The sequence below is a fragment of the Scatophagus argus genome, chromosome 24, assembly GCF_020382885.2.
Source record: "Scatophagus argus isolate fScaArg1 chromosome 24, fScaArg1.pri, whole genome shotgun sequence".
Classification (NCBI taxonomy): Eukaryota; Metazoa; Chordata; class Actinopteri; family Scatophagidae; genus Scatophagus; species Scatophagus argus.
The window spans coordinates 6059664-6076410 of record NC_058516.1 but is presented as its reverse complement, the minus strand read 5'-3'; the positions used below and the strand labels follow the sequence as shown (position 1 = coordinate 6076410).

At 40.2% G+C, this 16747-nt stretch overlaps 2 protein-coding genes across 16 annotated transcripts in view; both read right to left on the bottom strand.

The window, feature by feature from the left end:
* Positions 1-51: 51 nt before the first annotated feature.
* LOC124055727 (solute carrier family 15 member 1-like) lies at positions 52-10743 on the bottom strand. Of its 6 annotated transcripts, none has more exons than XM_046382817.1 (25): positions 10561-10743; positions 9363-9479; positions 8112-8162; positions 7851-7876; positions 7505-7589; positions 7149-7290; positions 6748-6867; positions 6561-6660; positions 5323-5413; positions 5141-5224; positions 4557-4639; positions 4367-4453; positions 4185-4274; positions 3992-4036; positions 3860-3892; positions 3650-3738; positions 3024-3105; positions 2818-2934; positions 2544-2684; positions 2386-2432; positions 1814-1921; positions 1608-1722; positions 1380-1517; positions 1101-1208; positions 52-836 (listed from the first exon to the last, which is right to left on the bottom strand). In XM_046382817.1, the coding sequence occupies exons 3-25, from the start codon at positions 8116-8118 to the stop codon at positions 585-587; spliced, it is 2190 nt and encodes a 729-aa protein (XP_046238773.1). In that variant the 5' UTR covers positions 8119-8162; positions 9363-9479; positions 10561-10743; the 3' UTR covers positions 52-584. The 6 variants fall into 6 exon arrangements, with proteins under 6 accessions (XP_046238773.1, XP_046238771.1, XP_046238774.1 ...); XM_046382815.1 differs by having other exon boundaries at positions 9373-9479; positions 10561-10742; XM_046382818.1 differs by lacking the exon at positions 10561-10743 and adding an exon at positions 9759-9872.
* Positions 10744-11474: 731 nt separating this feature from the next.
* LOC124055590 (dedicator of cytokinesis protein 9-like) overlaps positions 11475-16747 on the bottom strand; it is a 48525-nt gene continuing 43252 nt past the window's right edge. For 7 of the 10 annotated variants that reach the window (XM_046382517.1, XM_046382526.1, XM_046382524.1 and 4 more), the window contains 8 exons: positions 16520-16633; positions 16214-16219; positions 15264-15410; positions 14725-14935; positions 13946-14136; positions 13766-13866; positions 13226-13364; positions 11475-12625 (listed from right to left, as the gene is read on the bottom strand). In XM_046382517.1, the coding sequence (XP_046238473.1) occupies positions 12509-12625; positions 13226-13364; positions 13766-13866; positions 13946-14136; positions 14725-14935; positions 15264-15410; positions 16214-16219; positions 16520-16633 (1026 nt within the window). In that variant the 3' untranslated portion in view covers positions 11475-12508. The remainder of the gene's footprint in view (positions 12626-13225; positions 13365-13765; positions 13867-13945; positions 14137-14724; positions 14936-15263; positions 15411-16213; positions 16220-16519; positions 16634-16747) is intronic. The other 3 variants (XM_046382525.1, XM_046382518.1, XM_046382521.1) reach the window with 1 other exon arrangement.

The window sequence follows — 16747 nt, the reverse complement described above, 5'->3', positions numbered from 1 at the left end:
CCTTTTGTGACTTAATAAGCGGTCACTGCTGTTCGATTTTACCCTGGAGCATATGAGGACAGATATAAAATGGTGACAATATATTAAAATACATACAACACTGCTTGGAAATAAATACATACATTGGAACTGTTTCTTTGTATGTGTGTGCCAATAAATTACAAAATCCTATGAAACAAAAATTACACAAAGATGTTGCCACACAGTCCAAAATAATTCACTAAAAAATCAATTTACCACAGTGAAAGCACAAATTACAAACCGATAAAGATCCAGGGATTTTAATTACAGCGTGTAACCTCTAAAAAATTCTTTAAAGAGTTTGAGCCAAAATGGTGACAATAGTGTCTGAATTATCCCTGCTATGATCCTTCACTAATATTGTCCACCGAGAGCTCAACCATCTAAGCCCTAATTCTATGTCCTTCCACCTTCAGCACCTCTCAGGTCATCCATTAATTCTAGTCACTGCACGTACAGCAGTGCAACAGACTGCATTGAGTGGCACAGGCACTCTCGGAAGTGAAACACAGGAGCAGCATTCGTATACGAAAGAGGGGGAAAAGCCGCTGAGGGGGGTCGTTTTACATCTTGGTCTGTCTGTCCTGCTCATCAGAGCTGGAGTCAGATGAACCCTTTCTGCTCTGTTTACGGTGCTCAAACGAGTCCTTCCTGGTCATCCCCAAACTCCTCCTCTTCTCCTTCTCTTCGGGCTCCTCCTCTTCAAACTGTGCTTCTATCTTGGCCGGGTCAATGTAGGTGTAGAAATAGGCCATAACGGCAAAGATAATGCACACAAGCACCAGCAGAGAGGCGAAGAGGATGTACTCGGCCCACTTGTGAAGAAAACCACACACACACACAAAGAGTGATTTAAATTAGATTCCAAATGCAAAAATTTACTTTTAATAGATTGTCTTTTTTACTGTGATATTGCTGTTACTTGAGTAGAAGATCTAAATACATCTTCCATAACTTCCTTGTAAGCTGCCACCTTAGCTAATATAACCTGTGCTCTTACATAAGCATTTGTATAACATGAAGTGAACTTTACCCAGTGTCCCAATATGTTTACTGGAGGTTAAATAAAATTCACTCACCTGATCTGGGAACTTTGCAGCCTCAGCGACAATGAGCACAATGATGTTACCGAAAGCAACAGTGAGCAGCCAACCAGCCTGCAGCACAGACTTCATGTTGCTTGGTGCCTGCAGAGAAAAAGGAGATTCATGTAGAACTGCACACATTTTAGCAAATCATCGTCAGTCAGTATTAGGACAGACTTTGTTATCCAGTGCTGCTTTCTTTACTTATCTTTTATCTTTTCAGTTGTTTCCAAACTGCTTTTGCTATTAATAAGTGAGGAAAGCACCCTCTACCTGTGAGTAGGAGAACTCCAGGCCGGTCACAGAGAAGACCACCTCTCCCGCCGTGATGAGGAAATACTGAGGAATCTGCAAGGCCATGCTGACGGAGTTAGGACTAATGTCCATCTGTGGCCGGATGCTCTGTGCACACTGCAGGACACAGACAGATGTGTCACGTCAATCAGAAAAGCTACTGTACATTCAAGCTGTGTGGTGATTCAAAATGCTTCCATGAGTTACATTTTCTCCAAACATGAAATCTGTAGGGATGATCAGGGTGTAAGAGCTGCCGAAGCCCAGCTTCTGAGTGTAGACACACTCCTGTCCGGTCTCATCCTTTATCCGGAACTCTGCACTGACATAACAAGGAAAAACGGCAGTCAGAACCAGGACATTTCTCTAAAATTTTGTGTTTGTGACATACATAAAAGGAATATCAGTCTTACTTTCCCTGTGATACGTCAACATATTTGGACATGTTGTTGGGGACGATCTCATCAAAGCTCTCCTCACCCACTGTTATATTCAAAACTGAGCCGTAACCATTGAAAAACCTGGGGGAGAGGAATTCGGCACACAACAGATGAGAAAACCACAGTCATGAAGTGAGTGTATATAACATCTGAAACACGATTAGACATGTTCTTCCGCTCAAAAAATAAAAGCTGAATTTACAATCAATAACATGGATCCTTGCTCAGTTCAGTGCACTCAGGGGTTTTGCTGTTACAGTTGGGACAATATTAATACTTCTGCTAGTTACCAAAGGCCTAAATGTTCATATCATCGGCCACTTCTGTGTTTAAACATTTTATATTGACTCCAATGTGTGAATTTCTTTTCTCACTATGGAACATAAAATGTTTTGGTATCTAAAGCGATGGAATCTGGAGGTCAGGACATCCTCCACCCTTGCCAGTAAACTTGACGGAGTCAGAATATGATCAAAAGTATGAGATAAAAGAAAATTATGTTGAATGTTTTAGTCATGTAAGCTTCATAAGAATTTGAAACTTGCCTGATAGCGTTGGCGCCCATTTCCGGCTTTGATGTGATGTCATAGAACTGGGGATAGAAAGGTACTTTAGAGGCCCCACATCTTTAAACTCTCAGTTAAATCTGCTACAATCCATGGATAAAGGGAGCATACAGTATAAATATAATTAAAGTGCTCACTGATAGAGGTCTGGGTATAAGCCCATCCTGGATGATGACCATGGTGGTCCGATTGCCCTCCATCAAACTGGCTGCGTAAGAGGCATTAGGTCCCAGATTCAGTTCAAATGGGTCATCAAAGGTCAGGTATTCCTTACTGGCCTGTAGGATAAAAGACAGGATCCACAGGTCCCCATAGTCTTTAATGTGTGCTGACTCACACACAGGCCTTCTTAGTTGTAGTGCATTTGGACAGTTAGTGTCTGTGTACTATGTCTTATGGTGACTGAAGTACCGTGAAGGGCTCCAGTGACATATTTTTGGGTCCAGCTGTGATGTGCAGTGTTCTGTCAACCATGTTGATGAACTTCACTTGGCCTTGAGTCGTCGAAGGGAACGTTGGCAGAGTTTTCTAGAAGAGAAATGGCACTGTGTGACTGCATTGTGCTTTGCGCGGTAACGTGTCAAAGACATAAGTTTTGTATGAGTATAAACACTCACATCAACTTCTAACTGGACCAGGGCAGCAGCGACGAACGCCAGAGCAGCAAGGAACATCCCCACAGTCATTCTCTTTAATGGACTGTAGAGCCCCACACACACACACACACACACACATTCATACGCATTTTAGTTTTAATGGTCTCAGGAGACCAAAACACTTTTATCAATCTCCCTATCTAGTTTTAATAGTCAGTAATAGTCAAAATAATGAATGATTGATACTATAATAAACATATGATACACAAAATGATAGATTAAATGATAGGTTATTAGAGTTTGAATGAAAAGGTCACAATAATAAGTTAGATAAAATCAATTTACATGTAAATGGACCACGGTATGTTTATTACATTTTTCTGCTGTATTTCTGTCCATATAAAATGAAATTGTATGTCACACACACACAAATGTAACTATCAGCTATCACTTTTACAGGCACCTGTTTCAGCTTTACATTTTATTGTGAGGTAAGGACAGTTTAAAAGGTGCTAAACAAAGACAAAAATAAAAACGAATGCATAGAAAGTTGGCATAAATGTAACCAAAATGAACCCTGAACCCGAAGGATTACAGTAATGTAATATTTTCCATCACACAGAAATAAAACATCAAAACAAACTCACCTGAAGTTGACTTTGCACTTGGCAATCAGCGGGTAAACCATACTGTCCATGATTGGCACCAAAATCAGGATCAAGATAGGGTTGACAGTCTGGTAAGGAAGAAGACAAGTGACTCTTTTAGAGCCTATTCAACAGGTTCAGCACGTCGGCACAAGCATCAAGAAACACCACAGCAACGTGAGGAACATGCTGTCAACATAAGTGTCTTACCTGCATCTGCTCAGCCTGGACTATGAGAAATCCCTGTGGAGGAAGAAAACAAAGTGAGACAAACAGAATCTCTTTGTTGTTTGCACTCACAAGGTGTTACATAGCAAAAATGCTATCAAGTAAAACACTTACAAAGTCACCATCCAGGGTGGTGGCCTGGAAGGTCCATCGTGAGCCCTGTGGAGGAGAAGCAGCTCTTCCTTAGTCTGTCTTTTCATTAGGCCAGTACACTTCTGGACCTGCTTCATCTCTTTCTTTCTCTTTTGAAATTTGCTTTTAATTGCAGTCACATGTTGTAGGTATAAAAGAGAAATTTTGTAGTTACCTGCTGGTCAAAGAGAGCCCAGAACATGGGCAGGGGGATGTAGAGGAAGAGCACCTTCAGCACCATCTTTACCTGCGCAATCAGGCGTTTCTGGAGCCAAACACAGAAAAGGATTACGATTTTTACATCGCTGATCGTGCTGTTTGGATTAACGTGTACTTGTACATGCAAGCTGCACTTACATCATATTTCTCCTCAGCCCAGTCCATCCAGTGTGTTCTCTTGGGGTACTGAGAGGAACGATGTCTGAAGCGGTTCATGATGGCAAACTACAGATAGCAGAGAGGACATTTCAAGTTCATTAATGAATGTTTGAATAAATGTGGTGTGAAGCTGGAACGTTTCGGAGAAACATGTTCAGGAGCCACTTACGCCGATGCACCTGCAGACTTTCACCATGATGTTACCTTGAGGGGCAGTCTTAGTGTACATACCACTTCCAGCAATGAACACGACTGCACGCGCACACACACACAGACACACACACACGCATCAGGTATATATATTAACATTTGATTATTTGTCACAACAGCAACAGGAAAATGTCAGAAAATAATTCAATCTTATATGCACTACAGTTATTCATATAAATACTTTATAAAGAGTAATAAAGGGTTCTGGCAAATGAGTTTATTAATGAAACTAATTAAATTAATTCATTAATAAAATCCCTTAACCCTTTTATTTTCACAATGAGAAGCTATCCATACAAACGGCTTATTATCATATTATAAATAAATACATTATTATTACTTACAAAAAGCCTTAATAAAGTATTTATTTAAAAGCCCCATTGTACAAACTGATGTAATAAATAATGAAGTATCTTCAATTTAATGTGGGTCAAGATCCACTGGATTAGTGGATTAGTGTGAGAAAGCTCCCACTGGATGAGAAAAAACGTTACTACAGCTCAAAAACATTTAATAAATGTACATGAAAAACAGATTTCTTACTCAGAGCTACAAACATGAGAGCAGCAGGGACACCAAAGGCCAGAGGGTAGCACTGCTGCTTGCTGTGAATACCACACTCCTGGGCTGGAAAACCACACACACACACACACACACAATTGTAAAATTCATTATGCGTTTATATCATTCTCATACTTCATGCTACGTGACCAACTTCAGTGTACCTTTAAGGATGGGGGTGATGACAGTGGACAGCAGGCTGCCAGCGTTGATGGACAGGTAGAAGATGGAGAAGAAGGTGCTTCTCTGCTTCTCCTGTTGGACACAGGAAGTTAAGTCCCACACAGAAAGGACTAATGCACATTACATACATCATTGATTACATTAGATGCATTTAACATTTCAGCTTTTACATAACATCCCATTTGACCAAAGTCATTAATATTATGGGGTAATCTTTGTCCCCAGCCTTGGACAGACAGATGCCCCCATGTTTATAAGTTAATGAACTACTAGCTGGAATGAAACAGTGATAGGAAGAAGAGCTGACGTGGGTCGACTTTTTAATTGCTCTGTGTGTGTGTGGGTGTGTACCTGAAAGAAATAAAAGAGAGATAATACTCCTGTGCTGCGTGTATGCATGCATGAACATCAGAGGAAGGTCAATGTCTGTGTATGTTTACGTCCAGCTGCATCTCACTCAGTTTAATACAAAATTAATAGCTTTTTTGAATCCCTCCTAGACAAACTAGTATTTTTTGAGCTAATCTAATGAGTGTTTGGTCATTTTCTGTCAGATTTGTACCACATAATGTGAAGATTTACTTGCTCCTTCATGGTTAAAATCTTGGTAACAAGTAATTGGTAACTTCCCCAAAACAGAAAAGCTCTATATTAAAGAAGAAACTGCACTCAGACCTTATCTCTTCCTCTCACCTTTCATATCTTGTTATTATCACATACTATCTCATAAACTCATGTTACAAGATCAGTTTCTCACAACCACCACCGAAAACTATTTTAAAGTTATGTGAAATCTGTCTACTCATAATAGATCGCTGTCTTGTCATTAGAGATCTGGATTTTGTAAGTACAAGACAACTAGGAGCTCATGAACCATCCCATAAATGTGAGAAAACTGTCTCAGGAAAACATAATGAGGCCAACAAGAAAATTCCAATCTCGAGGTTACATGATCAGGTTTTTAATTATTTTTAATAAATTATGACCAGGGACATAAATATGAATTACACAGTGGCAATTGATGATTATTCCTCATAATCATGAGATGTTTTCTCTTCAATCTGGGGATATTCATGAGATACTGAAGCGGATGAGGCCTACCTCTATTTTTCTTTCTGAATACAATGTGCTTTCACAAGGCTGTAGATGTGTTTCTATTATTTTGTCTCCTCTTCTATGTGTACGCAATACGTGTGCATGTGCTTGAGCCACATCTGACCTGATGATCTTGAAACTGGTCTCCACCAAAAGCAGCCACGCAAGGTTTGATGCCTCCTGTTCCCAGAGCAATAAGGATCAGACCTAGCATGGACAGAGCTCTGAGGGCAAAACACAGCACAGCACAATGTCAGTGCATATCTGTACCTGTGAGCCTACTGCACTGTACTGTCATGTGTTCAACTCACACGTGGAAAGCCATGTTGTCAGGGGTGCCATCCTTGTTTGTGTCTGTGATGTCGTGGATTGCACTTACTGCCAGGATGACCTGCCCCACCGTATAAACGATGGACAGGTAAATAATAGTCCTGTGCAGAGAGAGGAGAAGCGGGAGGAGGGAGTGAAGAGATAAACAAGTGTACATCACAGAGATAAGATAACAAGGGTCTTTTGACAACGGTCAAAAATCCAAGGATGAGATTTAACAGCTAATTAGACATGAAAATACCAGACAAGCATATGGAAGCACAGCATACATCTATGACAACACGATATAAAGTAAATTACAGTTTGTTGATTTTGGTGCATTTTTAAATGCAAACCACAAGAGAAAACACATTTATTTGGATCTGCAGGCTCTGAAACTCACTTGAACTTGCCCAGCCATGAATCAGCCACAATGGCCCCCAGGATGGGCGTCAGATAGCAAAGAGCCACAAAGGTATGGTAGATAGTGGTGGCAAAGTCTTCCTCCCACCTCAAGAAGTACCTCAAGTACAGCACCAGCACGGCTGCAGATGGGGAGGGAGGAGGGGAAAAAGTGGAAGAAATATTCAGATAATTTATTTAAGTAAGAGGACAAATACAAGAGTATCAAAATAACCCATTAAAAGAAAAAGTCCTGCATTCAAATGCAGTAAAAATGGCCCTAATGATGGTTATATTATTATTATTATATTTACATAAAGGAAACAGAATAAACTGCATTACATCAAAGCCACTCACCTCGCATGCCATAGTAGGAGAAACGTTCGCAGAACTCATTAACTACAATGAAGAAGATGCTTATTGGGAAGCCAAAGACAGACCACTGTAAGAGGCAAAGAAAAATTATGGTGACTAAGAGGGCGACAAGTTCTACAAAGGAAGTTGAACACTCACTGGGTGTACAGTCCATGCCCTGAAAGCCTGTTTATTCTTCAACAAACTATGAGTGCCTGTAGTTAGATATTTTTATGCCATAGTTTCATCCAAATGAATGCAAATGTTTTCCTCTTAAAATAAAGTCCTGTAAGGTATCAGAGCACTAATAAACAATGGTATTTTTAACATAAATAACAGTTGGACTTACATTTTTTGCCGACTTCTTGTTTTTGTCTGCAGAAATGAATAACGTAAGTCACACATTATTACACATTCAGATAAAGTTAAAAGTAATCATCTGAACAAATACACCTGGTTTGGTAGAAATATTTGGATAGTTTAGCACATGTGCATGAAGCAAATAACATCGTGCAATGTATGCAAGACTATCCCTCTAAAACTTGCAGAACAAGAAATCCCAAAATGAGCGGATGGGTGCCTCAGGGTCCCAGTCCAGACTGGGACTCACCTGCCATGGTTCCTGTGCGTGTCGACTATGGGTCCTCTCTCCAACTGAATCCTTCAGTAAAAACACACAAAAAGGATAGTGACTCCTGTCCACATGCAAGACATGAAGACCGAGCTGAGGCCGGGGCAGCTTCTTATGTAACCTCCCATCAACTCCTAGTAACGCCCACTAATGCTAGACTGTAGATTTCACATACATTGCAAACATCGTGTTCAGCACCTCCCATCATGCAAGTTACTCCCACCTCCGAACACACTATCATCATAATCATAACCATAATCATGTGTCAGTACTTAGTTGATAACCCAGGGAACTCGAGTACACTGAGAGTTCTTGTCTTACAGATAAAGAGGACTCATCAGGTGAGCTGATAAGATTAATGATATTCATAGTGAACTTCTTATTGCCTTTTTAACCTGATTCTGATATCATTATCAGTATTACTCTTTGGATATGGACTTTGTATACAGACCGCATTAAAGACTCAATTACAAATTACTTATCAAAGTGCATACAGTAACTTACACACCTTTAAGAACTTTAACTTTAATTTTCATGTAATCTAATAGATAGACAGTGTATTAGCAGATGAAAGTATTTAGACTGACAGCACATATGTCAGTCTGAGTGCATGCATGAGTGCATGTGTTTCAGGTTAAATGTAATTCGACCCTATACTTACATTTGGGCCCTTTGTACCTCTTATATTCAAATGACAGAGCTCATATTTTAATGCGGTCAGTCTCTTTTTTTTTTTACCCAGATGGGTAGAAGACTCAGGAAATACATTCAGAATCGCAATAAGTGTTCTTTTTCAAAGACAGCTAGGCATTTATTTTTCTGAAAATCGGATGCTTTGCTCTGTGACCCAAATGACATAGCACCACACACGAGGCACATATCTATTCATACAGCATTAAGATAAGATAAGATAAGATGAACTTTATTGATCCCGCAGTGGGGAAATTCACTTGTTGTGGCAGCTCACAAGAACACAAGAAGAGTGCAAAAAGTGTGCATAAACAGTTACAAAAAAATATAGAGGTGAAATAAATTAACAATTTACAAGGTAAGTAAAAATAGTACACTATAAAGCTATATACAAGTCCTCATAAGGGAAGAAAGAGGACTAGACCATAGAATTATACAGCCTAACAGCAGCGGGAATGAAAGCTAACAGCAATGACTAAAACGTATAAATATAAACTGGTCAAGCTTAGAATTCTTCTTGAATTACTGGGTAACACTCACAAATACACACCATGAAACACCAGCAGGACTCACGCCAGTCACATGATGGTTAGTAGCCCAAACCTCTGACCACAGTTGTGGTGTTTGCCCAGTAAAAGTGGTGGTGGTGATGGTGCTCTGTCAGTGATAAGAGGTGGGATTAGCAGGTCTTTTACATGACACAGAGTACAGTGGGGATTTCACAGGAGTCAGCATCCGGATTTCACTCCTGTCTCCCTTCAATGAAAGTGCAGCTCCATTCACCCTGCCCGCTCTTAGTCACACACAAACAATTATTTTCACCAGATAATGCAATGAGATTACCATATGTGTGAATTTACTGCCTTACACTTCAATTTATCTGAATACACTGACAAATCATTGTGTTAACTGAATGATGAGAGTGCAGTTAGCGACCTGTTTGTTTTGTTAGGTTTAGCTTGCTAGCTTCAGTGCTTTCTGTTTACAGAGTGAAGCCAGATAGCTAACTGAAAAAGTGCCTGTACGTAAAGATGGACGACCGCCCCAAAAGTAAAGCCAAAACATCTCGATCGCCCCCTGTAGTCAAGCGCCAGTACAGGTCATAAACCCCGCCCGCTCCTTGTTAAAAGAGGGGGATTTGACCAAACTAAAAACTCAAAGTACACCCCAAAGAAAATTTCCCTAAGATGGATTCTGTCATTATATAGTTTTTATCACACCAATGTATGTTTAAGTGTTAACTGTTTTGATATGTTTGGTCTCAAGTGGGTATATGATGCTATAAAAAGCTCGAAGATATTGATTGACAGTTGAGTGTCGTTCGCGTATGGGCGGGAACTCGATCCCGCGGCTCCACAGGCAGATCACTGCGCAGCGACAAATGACGTGATAAGCGCAAGATGGCGGCGCTCGTATGCTTGGCTTGCAATAACAAAGAAACTCTATCTCGTCATACTCATACCAGTACAAGTGGCTGATTTCAACTTTTCATTTGGAAGAATTTATTTAAAACGTATCATTTCTTCTTTTGCCTCTTTTTTTAAAGTTACACGGTCAAATTTTTCTTATTGTATTTTTACATTCTACTTTAATTGTTGAACTCTGTTTCAACAACTGAACTCAAAGTTGTCTCAGCTGAGATAAGACATCGTTGTTAATCAATCCAGCATCATCAATGCAGAGAATAAATACAGCACACAAATTTTACAAGTCCACCAATTTCATTTTTTCCACTTACCCATGGCAACATAGACTCCAGCCATACATCATGAGCTGCTCGGTGCTTGTATACAACGGAACTACTTTTATCCTCTGCATTGGAGTTACACTGTCAAGCACGACTTGCGAAAGCTTATGGACTAGTGACGGTTGGAAGTCTGTGGCTTGTGCTTTGCAGATAAGAGGCTGCTTTGAATTGCATCTGAAACAAGACATGATGCTTAACCGGTGAGAATGTGCTTAAAGGGGCGGTTCATTTCATAATCAAAATCCATATTCTTCCCCTTCCCCGTTGTGCTGTTTATCCATCTGTATTGTTTTGATATTGCAAAGTTTTGGAAATGACGGTTGTAACAATGTCTGAATTATAAAGAATTATAATGAAACTAGAGGGCCATATGTAGGAACTATTTTCTCTACACCAAATTGCGCCGTATCACCGCGGAGAAGGAAGCGTGTCCAGCCATGGTCAAAACGGTCTTGCTCACGATGGGGTGGGATGTCAACAGTCACGGCTAGCTTACTTACATTTCATCACATTAAATAGTAGTACACTAATCTAAACATCTCAATGGGACAACTAGCAGAAGTTAAAATAGAGAACATTATAGCTGATCTGACCTGAACATCAAAATATACCGTTCTAAGCATGTTAGCATGCTGATGTTAGCATTTAGCTCAGCAGTTAGTGTGACAGCGGACTTGCAAATACTGCACAATTTTAGGGTAAAATAATTGAAACCACATAAGCAAATAATTAAAAGACTAGTTTGTGATCAGGTGACACTGAGTTGGAGCTGTGTTGGTTATGACTTGGTCTGACAAATTTTAGGTTTAAGGAATTCATCAATTAGTAACAGCAACAGTATGATTAAATTTGACATGCATATGTTTGTAGTTTATAGTGAACATATACAATAGCAAGACATGGTTTTATTACACATTTTATTATTTATATGTCTTAAACATATTTACATGAGCAGTAATTAAGTAAAACTTTTTAAATTTCACCTCACAGATAATAAAAGGCATACACATGACAAAGAAATAAAGTGGGTGGATTACAAATAGTCCCACCCTTGTCTTGCATTGCACAGTCTTTTTCTATTGTCTTTGGCAAGAGTGGTTTTCTGTGCAGTAGGTTGCCTTGGTACAATAGAAAATATCGCACGCACTTTTCTTTCCAGAAAATAGGCTTTAACATTATGGTTCACTTGGCTTTAGACACTTTCTATACAAATCTATTGGGCTAAAATAGAGCAAATGATTCTTTCAAATGTCCAAGGTAAGATAAGAGATAGGTTCTGAAGCCGCTGCTGTAAGAAGCCCTCCATTGAAAAGAATAGAAAAGGGTAATGTAAAAATATTGTGCATCGCCAGAAGACTCAATGTACGGTTACAGCAGTGGCATTCATGTATCTGTTTGCATTAAAAACTTTCTTGAAGTACTCTCTTATAAACATTGTATGCAAATGGGAGCTCTACACTTTAAAAAACAGATAAGGTGTAGACTTGGGTCATATTCAAATACTTAAGTCTTTCATGTTTGTTACAACATCCATTGGGTGGAGCTCAAGACACCAGGACAATTAAGATAACATCTTGGAGTCAGTCACAGTATTGGTTACACACTTTGCTGTGTCAGAACATATGCTTTACCTGAATAAAACAAAAACTATATAAAAGGATAAATGACCCAAAGGTGGAAATAAGTGTATAGAATCACTGCTCTGAAAAGTCTGAAAGTCAAAAGTATTGACTGGAGTCTCCATAGGAAACAAGAACAATGAGTCGACTGAAAACAGGGAGTGAACATGGCATTTTCCAGCTCATGATGTGTACAGACATAGCAGTGGATGATGGCTTCAGCTTGTGTTCAGGTTCTTCATACTTTCCTCTTGACTTGCAGGTAGTTTAATCAGTCATCAGTGGTGAATAAGCCATGAGTCTGCTATGAAACAACCATATCAGAGTATGGTGGTGGAGCCGTGTGGGTTGGCACTGGTTGGTGTGCCACTGATGGCGTTGAAGATGCCCATAGAGTCGGACAGAGTGCTCCTTGTGCCGTCCTCCACTGGGTTTATCTAGGAGAACAGTCAATTTGGAAGATTAGGAAATATATTTATTATATCCTGTTTAAAGTCTCTCTTTCTCACACACACACACACACAGACATTAATTTAAGTTCAAGGACTGTAGGAAAATTATATTAGACAGTAATTAATGCGTTTTGATATCTAACAGTGTGCTCTTTGGAACAGCCGTCTGGAAGAAATGGCCATGACCTGGGCATCATCTAATTGGTTTGATGGGCAGTGAAATATGTGACCGAATACATATTTAGACACTCATTTGGTGGCATTTGGATTATTTAGCTGCTAGTAATTTCCATACAGTCCTCAACTATTCCTCTATAGAGTACAACTTTGTAACTTTGTCAAATGACAAACGCAGCATTACCATCCAATCTGCTCAGGCCAGCCCAAAGAAAGCAGGAAACAGAGGACATGGTTAGCAAATGAGCAGTTTGGAGTAGTGGACAGCTATTTATAAGGTTACACAACAGTATAAATGGGCACATAAAAAAGCAAATAAAAATAAAACAAAACATAGAAACAAAAAAATCTACATAGTCTAAATGCATAAATAGGTTATCGTGGTATTACCATCTTTGGGGTTCCTACCTGTTCATGCATGATGTTTGACAGCTCCCTGGTCAGGTCCTTATAGTTGGCCTTCATCTCATCATGATACTCCTGCTGGTCCTCTTTGATCAGCTGCTCGTTCACTCCCAGCGCCTGACCGCAGGCATCCACAAACTGCCTGAGGAGAGATGCAACAGTGCCAAGCTGCCATGTCACAACTCACGGGAAGCAACAAGCAGAGACGACAAAGTGAAAAGTAGTGTGATAGACCATAACACAAACAACAAAAAGTGGTCATATTGGCAGCTGGTCTCTGATCTGATCCTGACAAGTCTCACAAGCCACCAGAGGAAGTCTGCAGTAATCCTAATTAGCAGCAGTCTAAATACTGTCCAGTGTACATTCTCATACTGTTGTTCAATTGTGTTCAGTTGTCACATATCTATGTAGTGATGCAAGTGATTTGTGTATTTCTATTCTTATTTTTGTCAAGTTGATTGCAAATGCGCTTGTCAGTCGAAAACAGCAAAGCAAAGGGGTGAGAGAGGTTCAAGTTGTACATGTGTTATTGACAAATACCTGAACACCTCTTTGAGCTGTTTGACCTTGTTGTCAGGAAATTTCTTGGCACTGGTGTCGTCGAGGAAGGCTCTGGCGTAAGCGAGAGGACCAGCATTTACCTGGAAGACAACAGACTTCAAGGTCATCAATTGAATCAAAGTACTTCAGAAGAAGACGGGACCTCACCCCGCTTTGTACCTGAACACTGATGCTGCCTTGCAGTTTGAGCTGCAGACGAATCATATCCACCTCAGTGGCAGAGCACAGGAGTCTCAGCTCGGACACCTTGGCACTCATCTCATCTATGGCCACCTCGATAGGGCTCAGGTCAGTCTGGTGCTGGTACATAACTGCTATACGCTTCTTCACATACGGGAAACAGTGGGTAGCTAGATGGGAGTGAGAATGGGATGGACATTATGCTTAACACTATCAATGTCCTATAAATTGTACAAAAACAGGCTTCCATATTGGTTTTTGAGACATATAAACACATGTTATGCAGTTACTGTTGTGTGTCTAGTTGAGTCTCTGTAACCAGGATATTAACCATGGTCCAACATGCATGTAAACAGTGAATATGTGAAACGTGATTCTGAGCACTAAAGGGAGGAATTGATCCACATGCACATTTTTTTTAAACGATATCAATGGCTTCAAGGTTTAAAGTGTCTAGCCTTAGAAAGTGGAAGTTCATCACTGAGTAATGGAAAGCCAACAGCCAAGTAACTGTCAGTCAGCACATTACCAACATAAGATAACACCTGAACTTTGGGATAAAGTAGACAGCACAGCCATAAAACTCACCTGGCCTCATCTGATTAACAGTAAAGATGTATTTATCAGTAACAGATAGCAACCAGGAACATATTCTTGTTTTCTGCTTCCTGTCTTGCTACTGTGGCAAGACCATCGAGAAAGACTTGGCATTTCTTTGATTAATGCCATACTAGGTTTCTTGATCCTGTATGACCTACTGGTGAGAATGGTCCGCCGTTTACACTGCTCCTCCACCCCTCCTTGCTTCTTGCCCGACACTGTGAACGGTGTCTCAAACACAAAGCGCCGGATGTTGTGGCTCTTCTCAAAGTCGGTCTTCCGGTCCTCCAGCTCTTTGTCATCCAAGTAGGGTGTGACGTGGGTCACCTGGATGTAGGCATACTTGTTGTCCAGGTCCTTAGGGTTGACCTGTGGGTGCAAAAGAGACAAGGATAATTCATTTTGACTTGAACATAGATAGCCATAAAATACCTGACGTTTTGGCATTTTGGGAAATGTGCTTATTCGCCTTCTTCTTTTCCACAAGCATGTGGATGTGCAAGTAAACACATTAAAAAACCCGCGTTAATGGTGTCAATTTACACATCCAGCAAATACAGAGTCTTTGTATGCTGTTGTATGGAGTTTTTTTGTAACCACGACATTCCTGGATGCCACCCCTAAACTCTGTGACACACACAGCCATCTGTTCTGACATGTACGTCGCAGTCACAAACACACACAAATGTGATCCCACCCTGCCGGAGTCCTGAATGATCTTCACATTCTCCTGGCCAAACTTGTCAGAGTAGAGCTTCAGGAGCCTTTGGGAAATCTCTGACAGCGGAGTGAACTTTGGCTCCTTGTAAATGTATTCCTTTCCATCTTCATCCTCAAAGAAGCCCTGCAGAACAGAGAAACGAAGTCAAGACTTGGGCCCACTTTATCCCTTGTAGTCAGACCTTGACCTGCCAGCTTGTTAAATTTTTTGCCCTCATATCCATACCTTTCATTTTTCAATGATTTCTTACATATGGACACACTAAATACTATGCAGAAAAACACACAATGTGTAATAGACATATGGCACACCACATCTGAACAAGGTGCTATATACAAAAGCCACAAAACAAAGGACAATCAAACAAAGAAACAAAACGTTTAAAAACATTTTAGTGTATAAAAATAAAAATCACCAGCAAAAAAGTATGAAAGCAGCAAACATGCAAACTTTAAATGGTTTCTTAGAGTGATACTGAAGTATACATAACAGCTACTCAGTCATGTATCTATGGAAAAGTACACAAGCAAGTGTGTGGGTCAGGCCAGGCCAGTATAATCACCAAAAGGAGGGGGTGTCCAAGCAGTAAAATAATAGGGAGGCTTCCCAAAGCAACACAAAGAATAACAGATAAAAGTGAGTCTATATGCAAGCTTCTGCTATTTTGCTTTGGAGAAAATACAGCTGAGCCAGATTACATTTTGCTAATGACATGCATATGCTACAATATCTGCAGTAAACTACTATGCTATCATTTTTCTCCTTCAGAGGTCTTCTCCGGCACTAAAGAGCTAAATCTAAAGAATCTACAGAAACAATCTATCTGCTAGTTTACCTAGGAAACATCAGGCCTCAAACAATATGATGGCTAAGAGAGGGAAGAGCACACCAGGCCAACACACACAGCTAAACCTTGACACACTTACCGCAGCCTTGGAGTGGGAGGAGAAAAGAAAAGACAAGTCCATAAATAGGGAGTTTTAGTTGGGGTTACTTAATATTCAGTGGTGTGTGTGTGTGTGTGTGTGTGTGTGTGTGTGTGTGTGTGTCTCAGAGAGTGTTCCAGTCCTGAACGTACATGCATGCAAAAGGCAAGAGATGATTATAATGTTCTTATTGAGAGTTAGCATTCATGCTAGACAGAAACAATTCTGTATTCTATTAATGGGTAACTTGTTTGTTGTGTTTAGTTTTTTTTTTTTTTGTTCTGCTTTGGAGACTTGGCTCCTTACCTGTCCAAAGAAAGCCACTCTGAAGTACGTGCCCAGTAGCCTTTTGCCAGTATGCATCACCTCCATCACTTTAGTGTAGGCACGGTGGAGGGTATCATACAGATGTGTCAGTTTCTGCTCCACAAAAACACAAAAATTGCAGAGGTTTGAAAAAAAGTCACCTGCACAGTCCCAATACAGTCCAATATTCTCTCTCTTTTTGCTCCATTTTGGTCTCAATTAACTCCT

What these genes read in the sequence shown, in the direction of transcription:
- LOC124055727 (XM_046382817.1), bottom strand. An exon ending in ACCAGTTTCAAGATCATCAG is followed by an intron (nt 5,414 to 6,560) that starts GTCAGATGTGGC and finishes TGTGTCCAACAG; the next exon opens with GAGAAGCAGAGAAGCACCTT. An exon ending in ATGGGCGCCAACGCTATCAG is followed by an intron (nt 1,922 to 2,385) that starts GCAAGTTTCAAA and finishes CCTCTCCCCCAG; the next exon opens with GTTTTTCAATGGTTACGGCT.